General features: G+C 48.3%; 1 protein-coding gene and 1 pseudogene across 3 annotated transcripts in view; one reads left to right on the top strand and one right to left on the bottom strand.

Annotated features, from left to right (window-relative positions):
• The window catches only part of USP43 (ubiquitin specific peptidase 43), a 51,793-nt gene that overhangs the window by 17,971 nt on the left and 11,922 nt on the right, over positions 1–21,900 (top strand). For 2 of the 3 annotated variants that reach the window (XM_028125081.2, XM_088027237.1), the window contains 11 exons: positions 654–746; positions 2,243–2,378; positions 6,227–6,362; positions 7,626–7,761; positions 10,693–10,804; positions 14,765–14,868; positions 17,229–17,306; positions 18,101–18,227; positions 18,327–18,675; positions 20,360–20,518; positions 21,676–21,840. In XM_028125081.2, the coding sequence (XP_027980882.2) occupies positions 654–746; positions 2,243–2,378; positions 6,227–6,362; positions 7,626–7,761; positions 10,693–10,804; positions 14,765–14,868; positions 17,229–17,306; positions 18,101–18,227; positions 18,327–18,675; positions 20,360–20,518; positions 21,676–21,840 (1,595 nt within the window). The remainder of the gene's footprint in view (positions 1–653; positions 747–2,242; positions 2,379–6,226; positions 6,363–7,625; positions 7,762–10,692; positions 10,805–14,764; positions 14,869–17,228; positions 17,307–18,100; positions 18,228–18,326; positions 18,676–20,359; positions 20,519–21,675; positions 21,841–21,900) is intronic. The other variant, XM_028125082.2, reaches the window with a different exon arrangement.
• Positions 3,473–4,072, bottom strand: LOC114225405 (mitochondrial intermembrane space import and assembly protein 40 pseudogene; annotated as a pseudogene).

The following is a 21,900-nucleotide window of genomic DNA, read 5'->3' as shown; positions in this document are numbered from 1 at the left end:
ACTCCCCGCCGAGCAGGGAGCCCGAGGGGAGCCCGATGCGAGACTCGATCCCGGGACTCCAGGATCATGACCTGAGCCGAAGGCAGTCGCTTAAACCAACTGAGCCACCCAGGCGGCCCGCTGTTTCTGTCTCGCGGGGTTTTTGCTTCCCTTCCCGTACTCCGTGCACTGCCACGTGTGACTAAACCTTTTTTTAAAAATTGAGGTAAAATCACGTAACGTAAAGCTAACCATTTTAAAGTGTAGAGTTTCGTGGCACGTACGTTAGTGTTGGGCATCTAGCACCTCTGTCTAGTTCCTAACCATTTTGATCACCCCGAAAGAAAACCCGATACCCGTTAAGCCCTCCCCATCCCTCCCCTGCACCTGGCAGCCACCAGTCCACCTTCCATCTTTGTGGCTTTACCTCTTGTGGATTTATCCAGTTATCCACAGGTGGACGTTCGGGTTGTGTCTGCCCTTTGACTCTTGTGAATAGCGCTCCTGTGAACACTTGTGGACAAGTACTTGTAGGAACCCCCGTTTTCAACTCCTTTTGGGTACATATCTGAGAGGGGAATGGCTGGATCACATGGCAATTTTATATTTAACTTTTTGAGGATCTGCCAAACTGAGTGTGATTCAGCCTGAAACTTTATTTTTTTCCCTCACAGATCTTCCTTGACCTGTCCCCACTGCCTGAAACAGAGCAACACCTTCGACCCCTTCCTGTGTGTGTCGCTCCCCATCCCCCTGCGCCAGACGAGGTACGTGAGCCTGAACTTGACTCCCTCAGTCCTTAGGCCTCCCTGGGTGCCCTACGGCCTCGCACCTGCAGCTCGGTCTCTTGTGAGTCTCAACCAGCATTTCTGTAGAAACCAGCCTTAGAAAGCTGGTGATGTTTGGCGACCAAATGTGACAAAGTAAAAGGTTGCCGCGTCCCTCCTCTGGCCGACGAAGGAGTTATCCACGGTGCCTCCGTCTGTCATGCCGTGGTGGGGCTTCCGAAGTCTTGGGCCCGCTCAGAAGCAGGCATGGGCTGGTGGCCGGTCTGGACCTCTCAGCAGAACCAGAGGCAAATCTGGGGCGGTGGGGGGGAACCTGTCGCCACCTGCTTTTCCCGGCTTTCTTTCCATGTCCTTTTGGCTCACTGTGAAGGTGCAGGGAAACAGTTTCTCTAAGGAGCAGAGGAAAAAGGGAAGGGGTTGTCGAAGGAGAGGAGAAAAACAGAAAAGGGAAGGGTAGTAGGGTCGGGTGAGAGGTGTGGTGGGCTCGGCTTTTTAAGCCTAAGAGGCACACAGGGCAGGCGTTCCAGAAGCCGAGGTCTTAAAGCCATTAAGGCCAGATGCCAACGTCAGTGTCATGGAAGTTTGGTGAGTCCTACACTGGTCTTGAGACAGTGGCATTTCTTCCTTGTGTTCTCCATCTCCGAAAATACCATCTGTCTTGCCCTCCGCCTGTTGACAATCCCCCATCTTTAGGATGCAGTGGAAGAGCCAAAGCTTCATAAAGCCTTTCCTGGCAACGTAATCCCCGTTTCTGCTCCCAGTTCCTGTGCTGCTCACCATCCGTGCTATCCACGTAACACTGGCTTCTCCTTTCTTGGGTGACCCGACCAGGGGATGCCTACTGATGGATGTGAGCTAAGATTCTTGGCCTCGTGCGCCCGAGGACAGGGGTTGGGACCCCTGACTCTGGGGCTGGACTGCCCGGGGTTCCAGTCCCAGCTGTGGCAGTGAGCTGTGTGAATCCAACAAGTGTTGCAGGAAGGGGCAGGAGAAGCCGAAGCTGGAGGAGGGAGCCCCGGTGTGCTGGTGGGGACAGTAGGAAGTAGAACGAGAGATCCTGGGGGGGAGGGGGAGAAGGGAAAGTGTCCTATTACCAAGGGCAGTTTCAACAAGGAGGGCATCATCAATAGTGTTGAACCCTGATAGAAGAAGCTTGACCCTTTCACATCTCAGATTTCCAAGTTTGTTTTGGCTTACCGTGATCTATTGAACGAACAGAACCTTGAGATCACAGGTCTGTACTGTGATTCTTAATCATTAAGTACCTTTAATTTTTCACTGTGGAAAACTATACTTGAGCCGAGACCCTTTGGAGATTTGGCTCTCTGCTGCCACCTGGTGACAGTATACCTAAGGTACAGTGACCCAACCAGGAAGCAGAGATAGGAGCCCAAGTGTTGGGCTTGACCCAGTGTCAATGGTGTCGACAGTTCATGTCCGTCCTTTAAGGATGTGGACGCCTTCCTATTTTCCAGATTCTTGAGCGTCACCTTGGTCTTCCCCTCTAAGAACCAGCGGTTCCTGCGGGTGGGCCTGGCCGTGCCGATCCTCAGCACAGTGGCAGCCCTGAGGAAGATGGTCGCAGAGGAAGGCGGCGTCCCTGCGGATGAGGTGTGATGGAATGGCGGCACGGGGGCCTGGTCACTGAAGGCCGGAATGCTAACTGGGCCAGCTGTGTAGGGCTGTGTAGACTGATTTCTGGTTCCCAGGTGACTCCCTCCTGACTCATGAGTTTCTGTTTGATTGGTGTCTTGATGACTGAGCCTTGACCTCTCCCTGCATTTACACAGAATTACCAGAAAAAGATGAAGACCGTGATGATGATCACGATCCTAATAATTCCAATGACCGTGAACGCTCAGTAGTGCTTCCCTAGTGCTGGGTGCCATTTTGTGACCTTGGTATTCATAACCAGTTCAGTCTTCACAACCGCCTTGTACAGTCGATGCCAATTACCCTCATTTTTTTTTTTTAAATCACATTTTCCTTTAATTGACTACTTAATTCACACCATTTCTTCTCTTGGCTGCTACTTTGGTAACAATTAGGTCCCCACCTCTCAAGAACATTGCATCTAAACGGGCTGACACAGCCAGTGTGAACACAGGCCCCAAACCAGGGCTTTTGGAATCACGAGAACAGCAAAACCAGCCTTTCTCTTCACTCGGAAAGGGATTTTGAATTAGAGGGTCTAAAGCTCCAATTTCCAAACACAGAAAACCTGGAGCTCAACGTAAAAATGGAAACCAAATGCATCAGAAATGAAATATAGTACCTTCCTCATATACTCAAGGTCAAGATGGTTCTTGAGAAATAAGTATCTGATCAGCTGGCTTCTTGTGTTAGGAATGGCCCCACTCCAGCATTTTGAAAGAAAGCTGTTTTTGTTTCTATTTCATTTCCCAAAGGGGTATAAAAATCTACTAAAAGGGATATAATCAATCAGAATAAATCAGCTCACTCACAAGACAGTCCCAAATAATGATTTGTGGTTGCTGAGCATAGTCAGCACATTATTTCAAAGTGGCAAAATTCAGGGTAATCTGAGAAGAGAATTCAAAAGTAACAGCTACATTTGCTGATAGGTTTATGTGAGACACACATACATTTTTTCCAGTGTGTATTCAAAGGACCAAGATCCCTGATCATCAAAATAAGTTATTTTGTACATTATAGTGCACAGAACAGAGGAAACACTTTCTCGGAGAATGACCAAAAGGCATTTTGCAAAAGGTTCATATCACTCTGAAGCAGAAGGACTGGAGCCCAGTGCCTTGTGGCCTTTATTAGCTTGACCCCTCCTCTTCTTTGGTTGCAGTGGCCTCAGTGGCAGCTGTCTCTTCTAAACGTTCTGCTGGCTTCTTCTCTTCCTCTTCCTCTTCCTCGTCCTCCTGGGGATAGAGGTCGGGATATTTCTGCATGCATTCCTGCATGGCCCGGAACTGGTCTACACAGTCTGACCCCTTGACATCCTCTGTGCTATAGTGGAAGCAGGAAAAGGCTGACTTGAACTGTTCCCCACAGTTCATTCCCCCAAGGCACGGGCATTCCCCCAAGGCACGGGCAGTTCCAGTTAATGTCTCCATTTGGCAGGATCAATCCGTGCTCCTCATACGGATCGTTGGGATCATCAGCCACCAGCTCTGCATTGCTTGGAGTTTCATGGTCTTCTTTGGTCACAAATATGATTCGATCCTTCCCTTCCTGCCGGCAGTAGGCCATGGCTGCAGCCCCGGCGCTCAGACCTCGCAGCGATAGGGGTGGCGGCGGCACAGGCAGCGGCGGGCTCACGCTGTGACCTCTTCTCAGGCAGGGCGGGCGGCTCCGAGGCCCACGCGGACCCGCCAATTACCCTCATTTTTATCAGTGAGCAAAGGGGAGGCACTGAGAGGTTTAAGTGACCTGCCCCAGGGTCACACAGCTAGGCAGCGCTGACCCAGGATTTGATGCAGATGGTTTGATTTCAGAGCCTGAGACGCTGCTGTGTATTTTCACTCCTGAGAGTAGAAACCAGGAGACTGAAGGGGCCGTAAATGAAACATGAGGAGCTACTGAGGATGTGTAACACGAGAGAGTGGGAGCGCTATGTGCTACCTTTTTTTTTTTTTTTTTTTTTTTAAGGAGTCTTGGTAAAGAGGTTGGATTTACTGTGACGTTGAGGGCAGAACTCCTAACCAGGGCCCCCAGGCAAGGGCAGAGGGGAGGTGACTGTGGTCAACAGCCATGTGGCGTAATGGGAGGGGTTTGGAATAGGGCTCTTCTGTTTTGTGACCTTAGTCGAAGTAAGCAATTGGTCCCCTGTGTCTTTAACTAGAAAATGCAAATTTTACACTTCCCTGATGACCTCATGGCTTTTTTTTTTTTCAAATTAAAAAAATTTGTTTTAGCCTTCCTGTTGAGGAATAACACACATACAGTAATGGGCACACGCCTTGAGGTTATAGTTTGTTGAATTTTTACATGTAACCACCATGATTACTCACTGTGTGAGCGCTTTTCCTGCCCCCACCCAGTCGGTGCCTCTAATCGTATCACTGTGTTTATGAGGATTCATAAAAAATGAATATGAGGAAAAAGGTGTGTATCTTGCTCAGTGAACTCAAAGCTCTCTTTTCAGGGGTATATTGAGAGAGCAAGAGAGAATAGGACAGTGGGTGAGAGTCTTGGGGAAGAAATGGCAGTAAAAAAAAAAAAAAAAAAAGCCAAAATGGGGATGTGACATAGAGTTTGAATAATTACAAGAATCAAAGAATTGTCAGGAATTTGCAGAGTGTGATGTGTTTGTTCAGGGAGGTAGGAGTCACTTAGGGATTCCTAAGTGCATGTGTAGGCATTTTGATTGGAACTTAAAATCTGTCTTGATATTTTAACCGGCAGGGTTATTCCTTTTACGTTATCTATGACCGTGAATATATTTGGATTTATTTATATCTTCTTCTTTTATGCTTTCCATTTACCCTTCTTTTTCTTTGTTTCCTTTCCCTCTCCTTTACTGCTGCTTTTCTCTTGAGCAATTTTTATTCCATTTCTTCTGGTTTGGGACCTATATATTCTAATTCTGTGCTTATTTAGTGGTTATCCTTAAAATGCCGACATGCAGAATTATTAGCAAAGTCCTATGTTAATTTTCCCAAACAACACAAGGATCTTGGTGTGCTTTAATCTCCCTTCCACCTTTTTGATTATTATTGTGGATGGATATTATTGTCCAGTGTTTTAATCCCTCCTGCCCTTTCCTCCTGGTTGTAGTACTAGTATGAGTTATTATTATGGATTTATATAGTCAGTGTGTGTTTACATTTGCCAATGTTTACCATTTTCTTTGGCTCATCATTTCTTCTTACAACTCAAGTTTTTTTCCTGGAGTCAGTTTATTTGTTTTAACCCTGAAATGTATCTCTTACAAGAGAATTTCCCAGCCATTGTGCCTTGAATGGCTCAGGTGTGTTGAGATGTCGATTCCTTCAGCGCCCGAGGTGACAGGACCCTTAAGGTGGTCACCTCTCTTCTCTGCTATGAGGGCAACTTCTGCTTACCTCAGTGTTCCATAAAAATATGTACCGCATATGCCAGGATGTGAAAAAAGCTGGCAAAACGATTTAGAAGTTCTTTCAGTAGAGATCTGTAAATGGTAAACACTCTTAACTTTTAGTCTGAAGAGAGCTTCATTTTATTCTTAGTGCTTGCATGATAGTTTAGCTGGGTATAAACTTGAGGGTTTTTTTTTTCCCCCCTCAATTGTCTTCCCCCATCTCTTCCGTCAGCAGTTTGAGATTCTGTTGCCATTGAGATAGTCTGTGGTCAATCTAATTGTTATACCTCCTCTTGTTTTATTACTACTAATAAGTAGTGTTTCTCACTTAGAAGGGAGGAAAGGGTAAGAGACTCAGTCACTTTTAGATTTCTTGCTCAAGTTCCCTTTGAGGCATCAAGAGGGAAAATGATCCTCCTCGTTCCAGGTGATCTTGGTTGAACTGTGTCCCAGTGGGTTCCAGCGGTCTTTCTTTGATGAAGAGGACCTGAATACCATTTCAGAGGGAGATAACGTGTATGCCTTCCATGCGCCCCCACCACCTGGCCAGAAGATGCTCTCAGGTACAGTAGTGCCTCGCATAATTTTATTGGGATAGTATGAGTTATACGTTTGAGAGGGTACTCCTTGTGTGCTAAGGCGTAAGACGTTTCGTTTTGGTACTTGGACCTGTCAGGCTTATTTTCTCTGATGTTTGCTGTATAGGTGGTTGATGATTAAACATTATTCAGTCAGTCAGGGGTTTTCAAAACCTTGATGAATAGCAGAATCACGTGGGAAGCTTGTTAAGGCAGAGTTCTGGGTCCTGCGCACTGAGTTTCTGGTTCAGTAGGTCTGGGGCGGGACCCAAGAATTTGCATGTCTCACAAGTTCCCAGGGGATGCCGCTGCTGCTGGTCCCGAAAACGCCCTCTGAGAATGAGAATCACTATTCAGGGCGATCCTTGCGTTCAGGACTCTTGTAGTTCAAGGTCTGTGCTTGAAGTCAAATGTTTACAAGTTGGAGCAGTAGATGGCCAAAGAGGTTATTAAAGGACTTTTGTTAACAGTACCACTTCCTGAACTTGGCCAAGAAGATCAGTATCTGACCGCCTCTGATTGCAGTTCAGTATATATTCTGGCCCAATTCTGTGGTCAGGAAGGCGGCCCGTATTTGGAGGACCCTCTGCTGGTGTTGCCATATAGCCCAGGTGAATCCTGTACCCTGGTCCATATCCTCAGCCAGCCTCAGTGGCAGACTGTGGGAACCAGAGATCGGTGGTTGCTCTGAGTCAACAGGGAGCCCCTGGGCCTTGACTGGCCCTGATCATGTCCTCGTTCAATGAAAAGACCCTCATTTCAAGTTCAATCAAAGGTGACACCCCTGTGCTTTAAAAATCTGATTTTCAGAATGATTGGAAATTGAGGAGAGTCTAATTCTTCCACATCCTCAAGGGTAAGAGTTCTCACCTTCTCTCTGTACTTCTCCTGCGGACTGAGAAAGCCAGAGCCAACTTGTGGCTCTCTGTTCCAGGCATAAAAGCAACCAAAATCATTTTGGAGTATTTTTCGGATCAACTTTGGGAAGCCTTCATTAACATCCCTGCCCATGTTTTACTATTATTGGCTGAACACAATGGCAAATTCACTACCATGTATATGATCTTCGTGTACCAGGTAGTACCAAATGGCACAAGTGCCTCGTACCTTAATACCTCTTTCCTTAAAGTACTCTAGTGTCTCCCAGTGGTGGTTGATAGATGCTCAAAGAGAAGAAGTGGCTAGAGAAGCCAGGGTTGTGGCCCAGCGAATTTTTTTAAGACTATAAACATAATTCTCTCTCTTTAGCTCATCCATCTGGTCTGTCGGTCTCCCCACGCTTGGCAGCCCGTGAGGGTCCGCAGTCGTCCCTGCCCGTCCATAGCGAGAACAAGGTGCTAGTCCTCTTCTGTAACTTGGTGGGGTCAGGGCAGCAGGCCAGCAGGTATGTATAACCTCATCTCCTTCGTGATGTCTGGGCTGTGTAGACACGTGCTTGGGATTCCATCTAGAATAATTCTAATTTGATAAAATCAAACATCCATTCTCAAGGTTATTCAGCGAGGAATAGGGTACTTTCTGATCAAGAGGATCATCAGTAACTGCCTTGAACAGATGGCAAACGTTGTCCTTAACAATTAAGCATCAGAGACTTTCCTGTTAATTTCAGGAACAATTATGGCTCTCACCGCTGTCATTTTATACGGTGTCGTAAGGCCTGGGCAGTGCAGTAAGACAAGGGGAAAAAACTGGCCATTAAAAAAAGAGAAAAAAATGACCACTGTCTGCAGATTATACTGTGGCCTGTCCAGAAAGCCAGGAACTGGGAAGTGATCAGAAGTGAAAGGGTCCAGGTATGGTAATATAACCGACAAAACCAGATCATTTTCCTAACTAGCCCAAATAAAATGCTCGAAAACTAGAACTCTAATCAAAAATGCCTATACTGATAAAATGTTTGTAAAATTCGTCTGGAATTATAAACTCATAAGGACAGTCGGAAAATATTGGGGGAAAGAGAGAGGAGGAAGGGAGAGGGGTTGCTTTATTAAACCCAAATGAAGTTTTAATTATAAAAAAATTACATAGGCTATATAAGAAAAGCTTTTGAAGCCAAAAAATATCGTCATATAGCTGGAAGAATATGCGCTTAAATCATTGGAACAGAATAGGCTGAAGTATATTTAGGTATTACATGATAAAAATGGTACATTTCATATTATTTAAAGTGAATAAATTAGTATATAAGGGGGGGCAAATTGATTTTATTTCATATAATCAGTTTTTTACTTCCACCGTAGATTCACATGTTTAAATTCTAGATTGATTAAAAGGAAACCATAAAATAACTGGAAGATAATGTAGGGAAATATTTATGTCTTCGGGTGGAGGACTATTTTAACACCTAAGGCAGGCAGGAGACTATAAAGGAAACGGCTACTGTTTTAGACGCATTTAAAATTTTACATACAAAGAAAACATATTTATATCATGTAAGCGGTGGAAGGCGCATAATCCATTGTATAGAACCCAGCTCGGAAATTAGTGAGAGAGATACTCTTAGTAAAATGAGGCACGGAGATTAACGTTAATTCACAAAAGAAATACAAGCATAGGGCCAAAATACTCAGCTTTGTTCGTAGTAGAAGAAATTCTCATTGTAACGGCAAGAGGCTGTTCACCTTTCAGATCGGTTACACAGTTTTAAAACTTGATAAGACTCATCCTGGGCAAGTGTCAAGGCAACAGGGCACCTGCCCCACTGGTACATGGGTGTGGCTTTTCCGGGGGGGGGGGGGCAGCTGGGGCATGAATAGCTTTGGTCTTGCATTTCCACTTACGGAAGTTTATCCCAAAGAAACAGACAAAGGTGTTGCACACAAACATACAGAGTTCCTCCTATAAGCAAGCTCTGTTACAATTAAAAGATCGGAAACAATCTGAATGCCTAACGGTAGAGGATAAGGTGAATAAACCAACCGTGGACAACACAGTCCCTTTGCTGTTCCAGACACACCCGCTCAGGTTCGTGCTGGCTTTCAGCAAAGTTTATTCAGCAGCGTCATATTTTTTTTTTTAATTTTTTATTGTTATGTTAATCACCATACATTACATCATTAGTTTTGGATGTAGTGTTCCATGATTCATTGTTTGTGCATAACACCCAGGGCTCCATGCAGAACGTGCCCTCTTTAATACCCATCACCAGGCTAACCCATCCCCCACCCTCCTCCCCTCTAGAGCCCTCAGTTTGTTTTTCAGAGTCCATCGTCTCTCATGGTTCGTCTCCCCCTCCGACTTACTCCCCTTCATTCTTCCTCTCCTGCTATCTTCTTCTTTTTCTTTTTTCTTAACATATGTTGCATTATTTGTTTCAGAAGTACAGGTCTGTGACTCAACAGTCTTGCACAATTCACAGCGCTCACCATAGCACATACCCTCCCCAATGTCTATCACCCAGCCACCCCATCCCTCCCACCCCCCACCACTCCAGCAACCCTCAGTTTGTTTCCTGAGATTAAGAATTCCTCATATCAGTGAGGTCATATGATACCTGTCTTTCTCTGATTGACTTATTTCACTCAGCATAACACCCTCCAGTTCCATCCACGTCGTTGCAAATGGCAAGATCTCATTCCTTTTGATGGCTGCATAATATTCCATTGTGTATATACACCACCTCTTCTTTATCCATTCATCTGTCGATGGACATCTTGGCTCTTTCCACAGTTTGGCTATTGTGGACATTGCTGCTATAAACATTGGGGTGCACGTACCCCTTCGGATCCCTACATTTGTATCTTTGTGGTAAATGCAGCGTCACATTTTTATCCATCGGCTCTTCGTACAACCTTGTGTGGTGCAGCCACGGGACATCAGTGGTTGGTGATTCGTCCCGTGGTACCCGTGGCTGAGCTGGGACTGTGCTGGCGATCCGGGCACTGTAGGCTCACCGCCTTGCGTTCATCAGCTTGGGTCATAGAAAACATTCTCCCGAGAATACTCCTGATGCACAAAACCATCAGCGCGTCCACCAGACCGACTTCCCTTTGGATTAATCCCTGCCTCGCTTTCCTCTGGCTCCAAAGTTCTCTTACCCTGGCGCAGGGAGGAGAGTCTCCCCAGCTGGCTGATCATTTGCAGCCATCTGTTTTCACCACCACGTCTCTGTCTGGCTTTGCATTTCTGGAGCTTCTGTGTATACCGCAATGTGTCCCTCTGGAGTGAGGTTCTCTGGTGGGCATTCTCGAACCGTGCTTGGTGCTCAACTCATACTCAGTGGAGACGTGCTCCTGAGCAGAGCAAATGCTCACAATTGTTGAGTGGTGTTGGTCTTTCCTTTGCGGAGCTAACCTGATGCCCTTGAATCGATCAGGTTCGGGCCACCTTTCCTGCTAAGGGAAGACAGAGCGATTTCCTGGGTCCAGCTGCAAGAGTGCATTCTCAGTAAGGTCCGCTGTGTCCTGAAGAGTGAGGCCCCCGTCCAGGTCAGTGTGTGTGCGTGTGTGTGTGTGTGTGTAGTGTGTGTGTTGTCGGGGATGGAGAAGGGGTAGGGATCTAGGAGAAGCTCGGGATAGACGGGCATTTGCTGTTAATGAGAGTGTTCACATTGCCCATATAAGACTGCTTTTTGCTCTTAGGCAAGGAAGTAACCATCCCATGGCCTGTGCTGTTTTATTCTCTACACCATTACAAAAGACCTTCCATGGACAGAGCCCTTTTCTCGTTAAATCTTTAAAAACACCCCTGGGATAGCATTTACCCTGTTCTTCTCTATTTTCTATATTTATGGCTTATCTGTGGTTCTTCCTGGAGTGTGGTGTATTACAATAAATTATAACTTACATGTTTGCATCCAAAATTTCAGGGGACTTGAGGCCTAACTTCTGTGGAAAGTGAAAATGGGTGTTTATGTCCAAATGTGAATATCTAGATATTAAAAAAAAAAATGCGTCCGGTTTTTTAAAAAAACGAGATTAAAAACTCGAGGCAAAACACCTTTTTGCCTTACTCCTTTATTTATTCTCAGGTTGGTAGTTAACAGATAAACACAACACACGCTAAAACCATTCCTTTTGGCCCCTAGGGTAGCAGAAACCAGTCTGGTGGTTTGGAAGATGGTGACATTTTGGGGGACAGGTCAGGAGCCCCAGAATTTTGCTTCCCTATGTGAGAACTTGTCAGAGGTGATTTCTTAATAATTCATGCTCCTTCCTGCTTGGGGAAGACCGTACGTTTGATTCAGGAAGTACATGAAATAACATTTTTATTTTGTCAAACACCTTCTCTACATTTGTACCAACCTATATCTCTAAAGGATTTTTTTCCCCTGTGGTGCCCAAATTAGAGCCTCTAACTTCTCTCTAAATAGGTCAGAATATCTTGTAATAATAGCTCCAGTCTTCCCCAGACCTTGTGCTCCTGATCCTTGCAAGTGGATGAAACCACTTTTATGCGAACGTTGAACTCAGCCGTCCCTGTTCGCCACCTGATCACACATGTAGGCCTGCCTCTGCACCTCTCTGGTCACTAGGTTTGCAGAAACCCGTAAGGCAACCAGTGAGGCCAGCAAAATTCTAATAGAGGCAACCTCCTGTGGGTTAGGGATGCTTTTCTGCGGACTCATTGGTCAATGTGTGGCCTGATTTTTTTTTTGTTATGTTAATCACCATACATTACATCATTAGTTTTGGATGTAGTGTTCCATGATTCATTGTGCATAACACCCAGTGCTCCACACAGAACGTGCCCTCTTTAATACCCATCACGCAGGCTAACCCATCCCCCCACCCCCCTCCCCTCTAGAACCCTCAGTTTGTTTTTCAGAGTCCATCGTCTCTCATGGTTCGTCTCCCCCTCCGACTTACTCCCCCTCATTCTTCCCCTCCTGCTATCTTCTTTTTCTTTTTTCTTAACATATGTTGCATTATTTGCCGCAGAAGTACAGGTCTGTGATTCAACAGTCTTGCACAATTCACAGCACTCGCCATAGCACATACCCTCCCCAATGTCTATCACCCAGCCACCCCATGCCTCCCACCCCCCACCACTCCAGCAACCCTCAGTTTGTTTCCTGAGATTAAGAATTCCTCATATCAGTGAGGTCATATGATACCTGTCTTTCTCTGATTGACTTATTTCACTCAGCATAACACCCTCCAGTTCCATTGTGTGGCCTGATTTTTTGTAGGAGGAAGGTGTTCTAAATGGTTGTGGGGTTCCTAGGATAGCCCACCCATTTAACCCATAATGCTTTAAGTACCATATAAAATCCTGGCTCGGTCTGGTCACGATTTGAATGCATTCAGAATTCTCAACCTGGAGCTGAGGAGATGAAAAGTAGTGAAGGCCCTAAAAGGCATTTTCCTAGCGAAGGATGGAAGACAGGAGAATGTCTTCCAAAAATGACCAACCTGCTAGACAGATTGAGTTTGTTTGAATTCTGAAAAACGGGGATTTATCACTGCTGAGACACTTCTGTGGTCACATTGTAAACTTGCTTTGTGTGCAGACGGGGTAAGCTGCCTCCATGCAGTATTGGTGCCTTGATTGTGTTGATCACGTTGCTGTCCAAACAGCAAGGCTCAGTTAGGAAAAAAGCCCCCCCCCCCCACCGCCACCTCACCGCCCCCAGATTTAAGAAACGGTCTCCTTAGGAAGTAAGGAGCCGTGGCCACCCCTGGATCAAAGCTTCTGGAGGCAGCTTGCTTCCCATCACTGCTTTTGTCTTTGTTGAAGCTGTAGGTCAGGCGGAGTGTGGTTATGGTCTAATCGGGCATGGACCCTGGACTTCACACTCAAGGCAACTGGGTTCTGATTCACCTTACCAGTGTCCCCTTGCTCCCTGCACACGTGAGCTGTCACAGCCAGAAGAGCGGGTCGTGGCTGTTTGAGGATGTGTTGGGTCGTGCCCACGCACTGTTGCTCTTTCCTGGAATTCCAGTGCTTCCCCCTCCTCCCCTGTCTGAATTCAACCTGTAGTTCACCAGTGCTTTGTAAGTAGAGGTGTGTCTACCTTCTATCGTTGTCAGAGTTTGGAAGGAAATTTCATTGTTTTTCTAATTAAAGCTAAGGGTCATCAGTGACCATTTTAAGAACTGTATTTGCAGGGCGCCCGGGTGGCACGGTGGGTTAAGCGTCTGATTCGTGGTTTCGGCTCAGGTCCGTGATCTCAGGGTCGTGAGATCGACCCCCACGTGGGCTCCATGCTCAGCTCGTGCTTGAGATTCTTTCTCCCTCTCCCTCTGCCCCTCCCCGCCAGGCACTCACATGCTTTCTCTCTCTCTGTCAAATGAATAAATAAATCTTAAAAAAAAAAAAAAAAAAAAACTGTATTTATTTTACTTGAAGACTCTGTTGATTATTTTTAATAGTGGTAAATTATACACAACGTTGATTTTAGCCATTTGTTAGTGTATGTTAGTTATAGTCACGATGTTGTAAAACCATCACCATATCCTTACCCCAAATTTTCAGCATCCCTATGAAAACTCTGCCCGTTTAACAAAACACCCCATCCCCCAGCCCTTGGCCTCTGATCACCCCCATCCCACTTTCTGTCCTGATGCATTTGCCTACTGTAGGTATCTCATGAAGCAGAATCACACGGTGTTTGTCCTTCTGTGTCTGGTGCAGAGTATTTCCAAGGTCCACGCATGCTGGGGCACATGTCAGAACTTCCTTCCTTTTTAAGGCTGAATAATACTCCATTGTGCGTGTAGACCCAAAGGTGTTCATCCACTCACCTGTTGATGGACACTCGGGTTGTTTCCACATTTTGACTATTGTGAATAACGCCGTTTAAGGCTCCCTTCAACTTAAGAAATGTTAGAATATGAAAAAGAACATGCCTCTTAGAATGAAAACATAGGTAATATTTCCGTATGTGGCTTTTTTTTTTTTAAGCGTATAAATACTTCTGAAGCATTTGGTATGTAAAAGAGACACTAGCTTCCTTTTAGATACTCGCCTCATTTTGGCCATTTGGTGATGATGATGATAATCATCTTAAAGTAGGTAAATTATCTATTAATTTAATATGATAAACAGTGTTAGATTGCTATGTTGAAAGGTGTAGCATGTATCTTTTTTGGGAGGGGGAGGGGCAGAGGGAGGAAGAGAGAATTTCAGGCGGGCTCCATGCCTAGTGCGGAGACTGACTTGGGGCTCGATCCCATTGACCCTGAGATCACGACCTGAGCCAAAATCAAGAGTCGGACGCTTCACCGACTGAGCCACCCAGGCGCCCCTACAGTGCGCATCTTGTTAAAAAAGAAAAAAAAAATCTTTATATCTGCAGGTTTTGAATACTAATATTTTTTAAGGGCACACTCAAAATACACCATCAACAAAAAGGAGGACAGTCTTTGACTAACTTATTTGCCCTTGAGCGTCTCAGTGCAGTCAACACGACGCTGACCCGCTGTCTCTGTTTGATGTCTCGTCAGAACCCGGGATCTCTGTTCTCCGTCCGGGTTGTGGGGCTTTCTCTGGCTTGCGGCTACTTACCCCCACAGGACAGCCGTCCCCTCTGTCACTGGGCAGTGGACAGGTAAGGAGGCACGTTCCAGATTTGTTAAGAGAACAGGTGTCACTGTATTTTGACTGGAGTCCTTGGCGGCTCTGTGTCTGTACGTTGATTATCCCCCTATCTACTCCCGGTTGCTTGCCTCCCGGTGCGCTAGATCCTTAGACACATTCTGTGCTTTCAACCCTTACGTCTAGGGAGGTGCTGGGATGGCCATCTCGAAGATGAGGGGGCACTGAAGTTCCCAGAGATGGGTTAACTTGCTCAAACTTTTTTTTTTTTTTAAGATTTTATTTATTTAATAGTGAGAGCATGAGCAGGGGGAAGGGGCAGAGGGAGAGGGAGAAGCAGGCGCCCCGCTGAGCAGGGAGCCTGAAGCGGGGCTCGATCCCAGGACCCCGAGATCATGACCTGAACCAAAGGCAGATGCTTAACCAATGGAGCCACTTGGCCTCCACTAACTTGCTCCGACTTAGTTAGGTAGCTGATGGCCCAGCCTGAATCTGAACCCATTTCAGTCTGACCGGGAAACCCACATTCGTTCGGTGAGCTCATGCCGCTGAATTCCACCTGAATGTCCCATCTGGGGTAGGGGAGAATTCTGCCACGGAGTCTTTGGTTCAAGCTGTAGAACACCGTGTCTGTGATTGAGGGGTAACGCCAGTGTGTCCCGCCGCCTCACGGCTTTCCACCTTGCACGGCCCTGCCAAGCAATGCACACAGGCAGCAGAGTATCTGAGAGGTGGTTTTGCTCTGTAAACTATCTAGTACTTTTGGTCATTTTCCCCACAGACACAGAATTGTCAATAAACATCTCTGATTTTCTGGCTCAGCCAGCCAAAGCCAAGTGGGTCCTTAACAAAGGTGTGATACTATGATTTATAGTAAGAAATATGTCTTTGGTCTTGTGGCACAGAGCTCATAAGACCCTTGGAATGCTTTTAGTGATACGTGATAAAGGTGCCTTATTCTCCCTAACAAACCCCTTTCAACCACACCTGAGTTTACATTAATGAGGTCATTTTTGGAAAGAACCTAAGGTTGGAGCCAGGTTGCCAGGGGAACCAACCGTGTGATTAAGGTTGGAACTATCCTTCCCACCCGAAGACCTGAGGGGAGGAAGAAGGGCTGGAGATTGATTAATCAATTCAATCATGCCTGTATAATGAAGCCTCCATGAAAACCCAGAAGGGCAGGTTTGGGGAGCCTCCAGGTGGGTAAACACTTAGAGATGCTGGGATGACCGATGGTGGGCACAGAGAGGGCATGGAAGCTCTGCAACCTTCTCACACACATCACCCTCTGCCTCTCTTCCATCTGGCTGTTCATGAGTTACATCCTTTCATAATAAACTGGCGATCTATCAAGTGAAATGTTTCTCTGAGTTCTGTGAGCTGCTCTAGCAAATTCATCAAACCCAAGGAGGGGGCCCTGGAGCCTCCCAGCTGCAGCCAGGGGGTCAGAACACCCAGATGACAACCCAGACTTGCAGTTGGTGTCTATAAAGTGGGAAGGGGCAGTCCTGTAGGATGAAGCCCTTCACCTGTGGGAATCTGATGCTAGTCTTCTGGTAGATGATGCTGGAATTGAGATGATTGCTTGGTGGTGTTGACAGAAAGCACACATTGGAATTGGTGTCAGAATCCGAATAGGTGTCAGGATCATGGTAACGATGGACCCCTCTACTTTGTAAAAAACAGGAACCAGCAGGGTAGGGCGTAAGCCCAAAGCACCCTTCTTGCTTGGGAGCCGCTTTACAGAGTTAGGGAAGCTGGAGAAACTTTGGCTCATCCTGCTTCAGTCTAATGGGAAAGGCGAGCACAGGGGTTTGGGGAGCTCTGAGAGGGGCCCCCCTCACGGCACTCTGGCTTCAAAGCGAATTCCACAGACTGATGCCCACCTGACCGCTCATTGTCCCTGGCCCATGACAGAACTTGAGAGGAAGCACTGGGATGTGTTAAGGCAATGGGACAGAGCAATTGAAAATATGATGAATATATATTATCTACAGTATATAGGTATATATTAAATTATCTATAATCTAAAATTATAATAATTTTTAAATTGGACTTTTATATTGTCCCCCCATTATTTTTATTGTATTTTGCCAAAGGATCCGTCTGTAGTGGTTTAGAAACCGATCAACAGATGGGTCTTTCATCGTAGGTAGTTTGAGAAGCCCCGGAAAGTGGACCACGCTGAAGGAGGGCCTCCCCCAGGCCACGGTCCTTCTGGTCACACGTCTGTCCGCCCGGCCTTGGTTTACCCTTAGTTCACCCTTAGTTCGGGCACTTGTGTTTGGGACATCGGCCCTGGGCTTGGAGGCGGAGCTGTGGGAAGGAGGCCCCGTGCTTTCTGATGGGCTCCATGTTCTCTCCCCTCAGGGCTCTGCACCTCAGGAGGCCAGGGGGCCCCCCCCACGTCAAACTGGCCGTGGAGTGGGACAGCTGTGCCAAGGAGCGGTGAGTTCAACAGAATGGGGCTCCCGCGGAGGAGACTGGGGCCTGCCTGTACAAATAAATCTTCCCATGCCCAGGGTCCCCCAACATGCCTAAGGCAGTATGCACACCTCCTTGATGCCATGTGGTCCCTGCCTCTGAGAGACCCTAATGACAAGTGTCTGTATGTAAACAATAGTGACCGTGACCATGACCGTGCTGCATGGTGTGAGGAGCGGTGGCGGTAAGAGTAGTAACCACTTAGGTGACGCCGACCTGCCCCCGGCTCTGAGCACATCGCATAGATGCAGTCTATTTCCTCTTGGTCCCGCCCCGTGAGGTCGGCACTACCATAATCCAGTTTCCAGATGTGGAAACCGAGGCACAGAGAGGTTACACGATTGCTCAGTGCCCCACAGCTCGTGCGCGTGCCAGAGCCGGGATTCGAACCCAGGCTGTCTGGTTCAAGTCCACACTCTCAGGTGCTCAGCATGGCTGTGCCTATCACCCTGAGTGCATGTGGCCCTGCTTTGTAAAAAGGACCCCGTTCAGTCCAGCAAGTGTTCACGAGTCCCCTGCGAGGTCCCGGGCCCCGCGCTGGATGAGGAAGCTGAGGCGGATCGACCGAGCGCGGGGTCCCTCCGGGAGCTGGTGGGCGAGAGCGGGATTTCCGGGAGCCCGAGTGCAGCCGAGGCGCCAGGCGGGGCAGCTTTGCCTCCCCTGGTGGATGCCTTCCCACCCGCGTGCCGTGCGGAGTCCAGGTGGGAGCCCCCTCGGTGGCGAGAAGCCTCGATGCCCGTGGTCCCCTCTCCTCGCAGCCTGTTCGGGAACCTCCAGGAGGAGCGGGTGCAGGACGCAGACAGCGTGTGGCAGCAGCGGTGGGTCCACCAGCAGCACAGCTGTACCTTGGACGAGTGTTTTCAGTTCTACACCAAGGAGGAGCAGGTGGTGCCCGGAGGGTCCACGCCCCCGGGCTGGGACTGGTGGGTTAGCCATGGTGCGGCGGGGCGGGCCAGCTCACGGTCCCCGTGGCTTCCTTTCCAGCTGGCTCAGGACGATGCGTGGAAGTGTCCGCACTGCAAGGCCCTCCAGCAGGGCATGGTGAAGCTGAGCCTGTGGACCCTGCCGGACATCCTCATCATCCACCTCAAGAGGTTCTGTCAAGTGGGCGAGAGAAGGAACAAGCTGTCCACGCTGGTGAAGTTTCCGCTCTCTGGCCTCAACATGGCTCCCCACGTGGCCCAGAGAAGCACCAGCCCCCCGCCTGTGACGGGCCCCTGGCCCCCCTGGAAGCCCCCGGCCTGCCTGCCTGCCGGCTACCCGCTGGACTTCCTATACGACCTATATGCCGTCTGCAACCACCACGGCAGTCTGCAAGGTGGGCATTACACAGGTGAGCCTTGCCTCTCGCCTCGTGGCTGCCGTGGTCATGCGTCGTGACCGCCGTGGTCATGCGTCGTGACCGTGGCCCGAGCTTGAAGATGCCCCGGGAATGCCGAGCTCCCTTGGGGCCCTGGGCATGTGCACACCCCTCATCACACACCAGGCACCTGCCAGAGAACAGGGGGCGGGGGCAAGTACCCCTTCTGTGTAGACTCTGTGTGGTGCCAGAGCTTCTGTGATGAGCAAGACAGACAGGAGTGCTGGCCTCATGGGGACACACACAGTGACAAGATGCTTGTCGCTTTAGCTCATTCACTGCCTGGCATTATAAAGGGTATTCAACTGACCCTGTCTGTGCTAGGGATAAGCCCTCTCTCTCTGAGGAAGGCACCTGTATGCCAAGAGCTAAAGGAACTAGCTGGGTGAATAATGGGAGGAGGACCATGATGGGAAGAGCTACCAGCATGTGCAAAGGCCCTGGGGCAGAGTTTGGTGTATTTAAGAAATGATGAAAGCCTGTCATGGCGGAAGTATAGTGACCCAGGCCTAAGTAACACGGATGAGGCTGGAGAGGTGAGTACTACGTGGAGGCCATGGATGAGAGTTTGCATTTTTTCCAAAGGGTAACGGGAAGCCAGTGAAAGGCTTTAGGCAGAGCACCGAAGACATAATCTAGTTCACACATTGAGGGTGTAGCTCTCCTCTGGAAACCAGGTAGAAGGGAACAAGGGTGGAAGTTGGAATTCCAGTTCAAGGAAATTTCTGGGGCTCAAATGAGAGATGGTGTTGGCTGGAACTCAGGAGGGGAAAATCAGGGTATTTGACATGCATTTAGCAAGTAGAATCAGGAAGACTGGCATTTGGACTGGGGCATGGCCGGGGTGGGGGGCAGGGAAGAGCAGAGATGAGCTCCTACGTGCCTGGTTTGGAGTAGCACAGGGCTCAGCAAACTATGGCCCGCGGGCCAGATCCAGTCCGGCACCTGTTTCTATACAGCCCGCGAGTTAAAAATGGTTTTTACATTTTAAACGGTGGTAAAAAAAAAAAAAAGAAAAGAACAAGGAGAATCTGTGTCAGAGACAGTCTGTGGCCATACGTGACCTGTAAAGTCTAAGATATTTGCTCTGTGGCTCATTACAGAAAAGTGGGCTGACTCGGGGTTAGTGGGTTATGGCACCATTCACTGAGATGTGGAGGGAAAGGAGAGTATTTTGTCATAATTGCTTAGAAGGTGGCGAGAATCTTATTTATGGGCTTTTCCTTAAATGTTTGACTTCGGTTCTTAGGCAGGAAAGAAGCGCACCATAATCCCAAATGAGTTTGTTTTTATCACACACTGAATCAGAGAAGGTGCATTTCGAAACTTCTCAAGGAGCCATGTGAACATGGACATTATTGTCTGGCTCAATAACTTCGGGCTCCCTGTTATTGGAGACTTTGCCTGAGTAAGGGCTGCCACATAAGGACTCAGCTAAAGTCACAGCACACTTCGTAAGGCCCGGGGCGCAAAACGGATTGATCTTTCGGATTCTGCAAAATTTAGTTCTGGCCAGAAATGGACCGATTTTTCTCATTCTGTTACAGACACGTCCATTGTTTCAGCTCTGCTCATGAGAAATGCCTTTCTGGGGTTTTTTTTTGGGGGGGGAGCGGGGGCCTCCAGTAATTGGCACTTGGGGTTTGGACCTTTGCAGCCTACTGCCGGAACTCTCTGGATGGCCGGTGGTACAGTTATGATGACAGCACGGTAGAGCCGCTCCCAGAGGATGAGGTCAATAGCCGAGGGGCTTACATCCTGTTTTATCAGAAACGGAACAGCATCCCTCTCTGGTCAGCCAGCAGCTCCCTGAGAGGTAGGTGCTACCTCTCAGTAAGGGGAGGGAAGCTGGAAGGTACTCAGTCGAACAACAGGGACCAGGAGAGGAGGCATGCAATCTGGAGCGGGGCGCTCTTCCTGCAGCGTGGAGATTTGGGTACGACCCGCGAGTGTCGCATTCGTAGGGTGGGGTGATGGACACGGTGAAACCCAAGGCGGGGAAAGGAATAATATGGTGTCGCAGGTGACTCTTGGCGGTTTGGGGATTTCAGGTTTCCAGTCTCTCATCAAGCCAGACTTAAAATATTTTTAGAAGATTTATTTCTTTATATTTAGAGACAGAGACAGAGAGAGCATGAGTGGGAGGCGCGGGAGAGAATCCCAAGCAGACCCCTGCGCTGAGTGCCAAGCCCGACGCGGGGCCCCCGCTCACGGCCCTGAGAGCGTAACCCGAGCCGAAACCAAGAGTCGGATGCTCCACCGACAGAGCCACCCGGGCGCCCCTCAAGCCAGACTTCAATTACGCTTGTGCACACACCTCCATTCGTCCTGTTAGAAAGGGCGGTGTGGTGGTTAGGGACGGGGGGCCTCAGCGGGAAACTTAGCAGCTTGACCATACCCAGTGACATGTTCACTAAACAGCCTCAAACTTGGAAGTCTGGAGGGGAAAAAAGAGGGGGGAGGTCAAAGTTGACCTTCTTATGTGATGCATTTCACTCACAATCCTATCCTTATCTTTGGAATGAGAGAGCTTTTTTTTTTTTTTTTAGATACTCCTATTTTCTTCCTAATAATTATTGGAAGGTGGCCAAATTAAACCACAATGCCCCAAGAGGTCTAAATCGACCCTAATGGGAAGCCTGCCTGCCTTTTGTAGGACACAGAATGAATGAGTCAAAAACGTAGCCTATTTAGAAAACCCGAGTCGTGGCAAGTTAACGTCAGGAGACGCATTTCAGTACTCACCAACGCCCTGACCTCTCTGTGCCCGAATGCCTTTCCCTACGTTTTCACTTGGTCACATGGTGAAGCTGTTGTGGGGTTTCTCCTCTGGTCCCAACTTTTGTTTATGTCTCTCTGCTCTGGTTCTGCAGTCCCAGGGCCTCAGGGGTGGGAGTCTGGCTGCAAGAGGCTCCTCGGGGGACCCCGACCAGGTGGGGCTGGGTCCAGCCTCCTCTGTGTGCTTCCCCGCAGGCTCTACCAGTTCCTCCTTCTCTGATCACTGGCTCCTTCGGCTGGAGAGTGATCACAGCAGTGCCAGGGGAAGCCTGCTGTCCTGGAGCTCCAGCCCCGGCCCCTCCCGGCCCCAGGAGCCGGACCCTCCCATCTTCACCACCAGCCTCTCCGATCAGGAAAAGGGTACGTCCTGTCGCGTCGGTCAGATTGCCTGCTTGGATTTTCCTTTTCTGTGACGACCAT

The sequence above is a fragment of the Eumetopias jubatus genome, unplaced genomic scaffold (assembly GCF_037043125.1).
Source record: "Eumetopias jubatus isolate StellerSeaLion01/CBP00866 unplaced genomic scaffold, mEumJub1_p1.0 scaffold_10, whole genome shotgun sequence".
Taxonomy (NCBI): Eukaryota; Metazoa; Chordata; class Mammalia; order Carnivora; family Otariidae; genus Eumetopias; species Eumetopias jubatus.
This window is presented reverse-complemented; position numbering and strand designations above follow the sequence as displayed.